Raw genomic sequence first — 9,299 nt, 5'->3', positions numbered from 1 at the left:
CAAGGCTCTCTTAGCCTCACCCTTTCTCTCCTCTGCATCCACCTGGGCCATCTGCGGTCTCAGCTTCCATTCAGCATGTCTGTCCTTGAGGTCCTCAGGTGACTGAGTTTGGGAGGAGACAGTATTTCCTGCTTTGTATACAATACAGAAGTCTCTATTTGGGGGGTCCCCTCTCTACTCTGGTGAATTTACCCACTCTTGTATCCACTCTTCACCCTCCTTCCTTTCTGAATCCCACTACCCTTTGAAGCTCTGGTTCTGACCTCAACTATAATGAGGATTCTGCCTTTTCAAACTCTTCTTGTGGTGCAGATTGCATTCTGTGCATGTCCTCCCAGGCTCTAAAAGGAACTAGTACTCAAACTTGGCTGTATATGTGAGTAAATGGGTGTGAGAATGTGTTTATGATTATATGACTGAGTGTTGCAGTCACTGTCTGGATATATGAGTGGTGGGTACAAAAGAGCTTTTGTGGGAGTGTAACTGGATATTTAAGTGCCTGTCTGACTTTTTGAACACGTGCCAATTACATACTATAAGCAAACACTCAAATTTAATTTCAAACTCATTCATTCATACTGGACTAATAAAATTGCTGATCTTTCAGAATACAGTTTCTCTTTCTCCTTTCCTGTTCACTTTATTTTTAGTTAATATTCTCATCTAAGATCTAGCAAGATTCTAGGAGAACTTTGCTATTTGCATCTGTCAAATGTTTACAGGATCTTTAGGCACAGCTTTAAAACTATGCTGTCCTTCATATGCAATAACAAATTTACTTCTTGGAGAAATTTCTGATTTTATTTGCCAGAAAGAGTACTAAGCAAGAGGTGCTCCTCATTGTCTTTCTGTGTGTGTCAGTGGGTGTGAGAGAGTTTGTATGGGCATCAGAGTGGGTGTGAGAGCGTCTCTTTGGGTGAGTGAATTAGTGTGAGAGTGCCTGTGTACATGGGTGGATGTGAGAATGTATGGGCATCAGAATGGGTGTGAGAGCGTCTCTGGGTGTGATTTGGTGTGATAGTGTCTGTATGGGCATCACAGTGGGTGTGAAAGTGTCTGTGTGTGTTAGTGATTGTGAGAGAGTCTGTATGGGTATGTGAGTGGATGTGTGTGTGTCAGTATGGGTATCTGAGTGGATTTGGAAATGTCTGTCTGAGTGTCAAAGTGGGTGTAAGAGCGTCTCACAGGGTGTGTGACTGGTTGAGAGACTGTCTGTTTTGGTGTCACAAGGGGAGTGAAAGTGTCTGTATGGGTTTCAGAGTGGGTGTGTGAGTATATATATATATTTTTTTGATTCGCAGAGAGCTCCATGGATCTGTTGCATACTTACACGGGGCCTCGGCTGAGCCCAGTGACAGATCCGCAGATCCTACGCATGGCAAAAACTAAACATTTTCTGGCATTTTGCTGCCCATTGTACATGCTTTACCCACATCTATAATACACACATGTGATCAGGAAAGCTTTAACCTGAGCCCTTAATTTATTTTAGATGCTACTTTTCAGCCCCGGGAACCATTGCCGGATATATAGAAGGGTGAACCCAACTTTTCTGTCAAGTTGCGGCCAGCGAATCAGGACCTTGCTTTGGCATGTGAATTTATAGAGCCACTCCGGTGGATCCGCTTCCCTAGATATTCAAATTTGGTTTTCTTATCATCCCTCAAAAACTACTTAATTGATTTACACCAAATAACAAAAAGCATGCTTTCAGGACCAACAGCTACCTTTCTGCCAAATCTGATGTAATTCCGGTAAGGGGTTTCGGCTGTAGTCATGTTCAAAATCCCTCTGGGGAAAACGTGTTTCCGGCCCCCCCTTTTTCTCGACCCTAGCTTGACGTATCACTCAGAAACTTTCAACACAGCAGCTGAAGTGAATGGTGTACTAATTTTGAATATTTTGTAAAGATTTAGCAAATGGCACCAAAGTTATTGGCTAAACAAAACCGCTTTTTTGATGGAAACTATAACTACCTACTGGCAATATTAACCCCTTCGATGCTTCTGTCGGCCAACAGCCGTTGCGAGCACTACCTCCGTAGTGCTCCGCACGTCCGTTGGCCGTCGCAGCCTCGTCCACTCCACTAAACCGCCGCGGTTACTTACACACACACATCGATATTTATATGGATATGTATATATATATGGATATTATATGGATATGTGTATATATATATATATATATATATATATATATATATATATATATATATATATATATATATATATATATATATCTTTTCCTCGAAAAATCGGACACCGACACAGGAGCACAATTAGCTATCCAGTTGAGGGTTTATTTTGTAAAACAGCATAATATGCACATACACTTACCTTACATACCTTGCGATGTATTTCAAAGGCATATTCGTGGTTAAGGCTTTGTGTTGTAAAGGCAATGCATGGTAAAGACTTTGCGTGGTAATGGATTGCAAAGGCTGGTTCCCCTACCAGTGGTCCGGTTTATCAAGTTTACTACAACAGAAGCTTGAGATTGTTGAAAGCATGGGAAGTGCTTCATATTGAAACTCTATGTTGAGAGATGATTTAATTATGTCCTTTGTAAGTGCCGTAAACACAATAATTACAATCCGTACAAATGTAAACTACATTTCTACACTGAAAAGGTGCCTTATCTTAGTGAGGTAAAGTCACTCTCCTATTGTTAACACAAACACGTGGATGTAGACAGGGTCACATGGGCCCAGGAGCACAAGAGCAACACGTGTGTGCCAGTCATTCTAAATGCTCAAAACATTTCCATGTATTCAGTGCAGGTAATTTTCTTGTGCCCCACAAATGCACTCAAGGTCAACTCATTCACTGTTTTACAAGACTTGTTTGTGTTTCACCTTTCTTTCAGAATCACTACAACTGCTGCCTGCATGATGGATCTACGCAGGTATCCTCTAGATGAACAGAACTGCACCCTGGAAATCGAAAGTTGTGAGTACGGCTTATTTTAAAGTTTTTAATTGACATATACTACACGTTCCAAATGCTAACAACTTTGTAAATCTTGTTCTCTTCTAAAATTGGTATGAACAAGTTCACATTCATGAAGTATAGAGATACTTATTAGAAAATCGACAATTCTTATTGGATATTTTTATAGCAAATGACGAAAAGTGAAAATGGTTACTTTTACTAGATGTGTACACGTTTTGCCACGTAAAATACGTTAATGGCGGCTGGTGTATTATCTGTATACACAAAAACAAAAGTAGTATTCGAAAAAAACAGAGAGTATAGTGGCAGTGCGGTGACTAATAGTATTGTAATGACCATTGTAACCAGTCGAATAACTTGTGGCTTCAAACGTGCCTTTAAATAAACTGGGGGCTTCAGGGAAATGGAATGTCTATCATGAATAAGATGGGGAAAAGTAAATCAGCGATAAATGAAAGTCTTCTACATATTTGGATGAAACAGTTCGAATGAGAAAAAAAGTCTTTACTGTTTTTTTGTAAAAGCTAGTTATTGATATTGAAATAAGTTAAAAACGTTCTTAATTCTTTACTAATACATATGCTGACTCATTAGATAACAGGCCCTTGATAGATCAATAGGCATGATTTTTGGTTAAAAAAATAGTTATCAATAACCTGGAGGTGATATTCTTACTATCACGTAATTAATTGAGATGGCCAGTGAAGAAATAAATATTGAGTTTCTATTCTGAATGCAATTTTATATGAAAATAATGCGTTGGAATGTGCTACGCTGTTTGCATCACCCACAGATATATATTAAAAAGGGATTTCCACTTCAGCTGTGCCATCAATTGCAACTTTCCGAACGTGGAGATAGTAAAAAGTTAGTAAGAAGCGACTTAGAGGATGTGACTGGGAATAGACACGTTCTTATATCTTCCACTAATGAAAGTGTGATTGCAATATTGTATAAAGCCCATAGGCATAAATGGATGCTGCACACATTTCTGAAATACCCTCCCTTCCCTTTGGTCCTAGATATCTTGATTAGGCTGTGTTTAGTTCAAATGCATTTCCCTTTATTATGACGGCCTGTATATAAAAGACACCTGTAGATAAGAGATTGTATCTTGAACTTCATTCAGACCACTCTTCAAATGCAGTGGGTATGTAAGAAAGATATGGCAGAGCAAGAATAGTTGATTCTGTCTATGCTATAATGGTATTATTGACGTGCTCCTACAACAACCCTGATTTGTAGATGTGGCTTTGGACAGTTTGACCTATCTGTCCGACTTGATATCACCCACAAAAATTTAAGTAAGTAGAAATAGAAAAGTGTAAAAAATAAAACAAAAAGTAAAAAAAGTGTAAAAAGACTGCTGGCTTTGGATCAGCCTTCTTCAGACATAAGCTGGCATGTTGTTTCCAAAGTTTGCCAATTCTTGAATGGGATGGATGGTTATATTCTCATTAGTGTTCCAATTACGTTTGATGATGGCATATCAAGTAGTCCTTTTGTTAGACTCTAGATGAAAAGTGCTGGAGCTTGTAATTAGCAGCTAAAGTTTGTTTTTAGTATTTTTCTATTGCTCACAGGAAGACCTTTGTACACTTGAGTTATGTGTATTTTTCCTGTGGGAAGTGCCTTCTGCTTACTTTAGCCTGTAATAAAGACACCTGATGTTCACTAATCTATCTTGCGCATTCACTTGTTCTAGTTTGTTACCAAGATAACATTCCTTTCTGAAAGACATTTTGTAAACATAGATTTCTGATTACTTTCTTTAGTAAGCATTGGAAATGCTAATCGTTCTCACTTAGTTATAAAGGAAAGTAATTGATTGAGAATGTAGTGGAGACATTTTTACTTCAAGTTTTAATCAGAAAGTGTAAATTGTATGTTACTGTATATACATTGCATTTTTCAATAAGTAAACACTTAGAAGTTGTTAACATGTGTAACCTCCTGTTGTCTTAGTTCAATTTAATTGTGCATTTTCTTATATGCCCTGTTGTATACATTTATTTTCCTATTGCATACTTTACAAGTATGAATATCATTAATATTAATTGGATTTAATAACAACTTACATTCAATTTGTGTTCATTCTGGTTCTTCTTCCCATGTAAATGTGGTTCAGTACACTTATGTGGTGATCAATGTCAACCGTTATCGCGGGTGGCCTATTTTCCATTATTAGTTCTCAGGACATTTTGAGCTTGTAGAGATACTTTTGTGTGTGAAGACACCAGAAGACATTTGTTGTGGAGCCAGGAGCCAGACACTATGAGTTGCATTGCACATTTTAAATCCCACCTCCTTTAAATGAGAGCATCTTAAAAGGTGTAAGTTGATTGAGCTTATCGATTGTGATTATTATTCATACTGTATTTTAGTTTTAATTCCTTTGCTTCTTCCTGAAGTAATCCTCGACTGCTAGTCATTGCAACTTTTAAGGGAAACATTTAGGAAATGAACTTTCTTATCCTAAAGGAATGAAAATAGTCTTAAGCTTTGAAACACCAGTGGTAAATATAGTAACCACCTACAGCCAGAGGACCTAAAGAAAAAGTAGTGAGCGCCAGTGGCAGCCGGTAAGTTTTGGAGGGAGGGGGCGGACAGGACACACACATGCACATGCATACATACACAAACACACTCACAGACACTCATTCACACTCATACTCACGCACACACAAACACATCCATTCATAACACTTACTACTAAACATTCATACATACACGCCCGCATGCACCAAACATTAATGTAAAAGTAAATACACACTTACCTGCAGCGCTGCCTCAAAGGTTCCAGAAGACTTGGGTCAGCCAATGAGGGAAGCCAGCAGTCCCAACGTCATCACAGAGTGGGATAGGGTCAGTGAGACTGCTGACCCCAACCCACTGTGTGATGAAGTGTCACTTATTGACACTCGACCTTGGCGCTTCAGGGCTTAAAACTGAAGTTCCCAGGTGCGAGACCTGAGGAGGCAAGCCCACAGAAGCTGTGACTTCCGCAGCCCAGAAAAGTTCAGCGAATCCATCCAGGAGCCTGCACATGTAGCCTGACCTGAAATGAACAGTGCCTGTCAGACAGACCTTTGCTCAGCCTGACAGACCCTGTTCGCGAGGGGCAAAAGGTGTAGGGGCATGGCCCTCCGCCCCAATGGGCCAGGCGTGGCTGGTGAGCGCAATATAAAAACATTGACAGGGCCCCATACAAGGTGGGACAAGTCAGTGGGCTGGAGAGACAACAGAACTAGATGTGGTCCAGTGACTATTTTTTAATCTTGGAATTTGGGTACATGACATATAAACTCAGCTTTACTGCTTCATCTCAACATGCTTGCAGTAAACACTGTTTTGTAAAGTTGGGAGGAACAAGCAACACAGTGAATACTCTGGGAAGCGCATTCTCTGTGCGGTTTGCAAGCAAAATCACTGATACCTCAGTTGTGGATTACTTGAAAACTGTGGATCCAGGAGATATGGTGTAGTTGGCCAAATTGTGTGATCTTGCGCAAACACTTTTTGAAATGTTTCCTCTGCTCCCTTTTCAAAAATATTGGAAGTACTTAGAATTAATGTAAAAGGTGCGAGCAAGAGCATAGATATACAAAATGGACTGAGTAGTACGTGGGGGAGGGTGCAGTCTGATATCATAGTCACCAAAATTCAATATGACTGTAAATGTGTAGCCTTGGGAGCAAGTAGCCAGTTAGATCCTAGGCACATCAGACTCTCCTGGTACCTTTGTCCACTGATTTAACAATACTTGAACACTCAGAAACAACTTAATAGAGCAAAGAACTACCAAGGTCATAGTCCCAGGATTTGTCCCTAGTATTGTTTTTGTTCATGTATCTGGAGCAGTGGCTGTATTTGCGTCTCTGTAGCTGAATAGGGGTACTGCAGCTGATGTGCAGGGATCCTTTGTGCTGAAGCTCCTCCCTCCTAGAGATCTAATTGACACCTTTTTTACAGATCATTAAGGGGTATAGGAATGAGAGTGAAAGCTTTAAAAGTGACTGGGCACCAAAATGCAGGGCAATTGACATCCCACAGTACCTCTACGTGGGTAACTGGACAGGAGGCAGGGTTGCAGGGAAATGGTGGATGGTTGGCCCTCCCTTTACCTCTCAGCTTCCCCCGATTTCTTTTATTATAATAACTGCCTTCCCTGCATTTCGCAGCTGAGAGAATGTGACCATACTCTTAACTGAACGTTATCAATGGAACCAGTGAACACACTGTACACCTCACTAAGAGCGATCTGCAGCTGTGTTACCATGCCAATGTGACCCCCACCTCCCCCCTTTGAACACCGGTGTAAACAATGATTACAATCCTGAGTTGGTGGAAGCAATCACAATGTCCCGATGCATCCTGTACTTTGTGAATTCATCAGAGTTTAATAAAGCGATTGAGGCCTGATTAGCTAAACGTGTGCATCACATGTAATTACAGGCAAATTGCTTTCTCTTAAAATGATCCTTCCGTATGTTTATGCTCCTCTGTCTGTCTTGTGTTAACGAAACACAGCTATTGCAGTGACATTACACCATACTCATTTTTCTTGATAATTAAAAGTTTGTGTCATTTTGTTTGCAATCTTTGCAATGCCCACAGCTAGAGGAAGGCATGAGAAGCAGGAAAGCAATGAAAGGAGCAAGAACGGCAGGCATGTGAGGGGAAAGCAACATGGAGAGTAAGGAGGTGGGGGAATGTGAAGTGGGGAAAAGCACATGACAGAAGGAGAGGGCAAGCAGTCAGCAGTGGAAAGCTGCAGTAAAACAAACGGTAAAAAAGCATAGTGTCAATATTGGCAACACTTCCCAATTCTCGTACAGCAAAATACATAAATAAACCACACAACACCTTGTTAGTGGAGAAAATTGCTGCAGGCTCATTTGCATAACAAATATGCCAATATGGTGGGTTATCTTAAGGGCGATCCAAGGGCAGGCAGGCCCCCCTACGCCGCCTACCCGCCTGATGAGCCAAATTACACCGTGGTCCTCGCCAATCGGTGGTTACCAATTTTGGGAGGGACCACCCCTCCCATCGGTGGACAGCCATTCCACGCCCTTACTCACGCCCCCAAAGGGGGCAGAGCATTCCAGGCAGCCCCCGGTTGCTCAGGCCCACAACTGCCCATAGGACTAATGGGGCGCCTTTGCTCTTCCAGGGGACAATGCCAGGACATCCCTGGATACACTTGGCTTTGCACCTTTGTTGTGCTCCTGCATAAAGTACCCTTCTGTACCTTACAGCCTCTGGATTGCCCTGTAACTCCTCCACAGCTCTGGGTATGGCCACCGTCACAACCAGGCCCCCCCACCAAGGCAGGCATTCCTACTTACATCTGGCTGCTACTTACATGCCCACAGCTAGAGGAAAGGGTGAGAAGTGGGAAAGCAATGAAAGGAGCAGGACGGGCAGGCATGTGGGGGGAAAGCAACATGGAGCGAGAGGGGGTGGGGGAATGTGAAGTGGAGAAAAGCACATGGCAGAAGGAGAGGGCAAGCAAAGGCAGCAGTGGAAGGCTGCAGTAAAACAAATGGTAACAAAGCATAATCCACGGGAGAGACAAACTCCGAATAGGAAGGAAAGGCAACATTGAAAAAAGCAGGTTACTGACATTGAAAAGAAAGCCATCTAATCATGAACAAGGATTGACTCTATGCAGTACCATATACAATGCTGCCTGTGACAGCTGTAGATTTCTCTAGCAAGACCGAAAATAGTGATAACTAACATATGAAAGATATAAACAACATATTTAGTAAAACTTGCACGATGTGTTTAGCTAAACTGTCCACAGTTTGTCGTTTTTTCTAGGTTTAAACATGACCCATCTTGTGTTCTTGCTGTTTCTTTGCATGTATGATAGTATTTACATCCATATGCATCTTTTTGACACACATAATAAATGCACTCATACAGACTATCTTACCGGGTGTCAATTTCCCCCTAGAACATTAATTCCAGGAGGGATATCTCCCTTTGACATGACAAGTTGACCAGTGTCTGGGCCATGGAACACTGGGCCTGGTTTCCTGGTTTTGGTTTTCAATAGGTGTTAAAACTGCTGCAGGGATAAAAGAAAGGGCTGTGGGCAGAAGCAGAGACCAACATCAACCCTACCCTTACCCCATGACAGAGGAGCATACAACGCCCACCCAGCCTGATTCTACCCTGACCTGCCATGGCCCATCCTGACCCCTGCATCACCCTGATCCCCGGCCAGCCCTCAGGGTGACATTTTTCTACAGCTCTGACCAGGCAGAAAGACCCCCAGACTTCTCCCTAGAATCAGAAAAAAACAACAGGAATGGACCCAGTATCTTAGGTCTATGC

General features: G+C 41.7%; 1 protein-coding gene across 1 annotated transcript in view; it reads left to right on the top strand.

The window, feature by feature from the left end:
- Nucleotides 1-2,870: 2,870 nt before the first annotated feature.
- GABRB1 (gamma-aminobutyric acid type A receptor subunit beta1) overlaps nucleotides 2,871-9,299 on the top strand; it is a 378,989-nt gene continuing 372,560 nt past the window's right edge. Inside the window, exon 1 of the mRNA XM_086963359.1 lies at nucleotides 2,871-2,948. Within this exon, the coding sequence (XP_086819485.1) occupies nucleotides 2,888-2,948 (61 nt within the window). The 5' untranslated portion in view covers nucleotides 2,871-2,887. The remainder of the gene's footprint in view (nucleotides 2,949-9,299) is intronic.

Source organism: Lissotriton vulgaris, chromosome 3_1 (assembly GCF_964263255.1).
Source record: "Lissotriton vulgaris chromosome 3_1, aLisVul1.2, whole genome shotgun sequence".
In the NCBI taxonomy this organism is placed as follows: domain Eukaryota; kingdom Metazoa; phylum Chordata; class Amphibia; order Caudata; family Salamandridae; genus Lissotriton; species Lissotriton vulgaris.
Note: the sequence above shows the minus strand (reverse complement) of the source record. Positions and strands in the feature narration are given on the sequence as shown.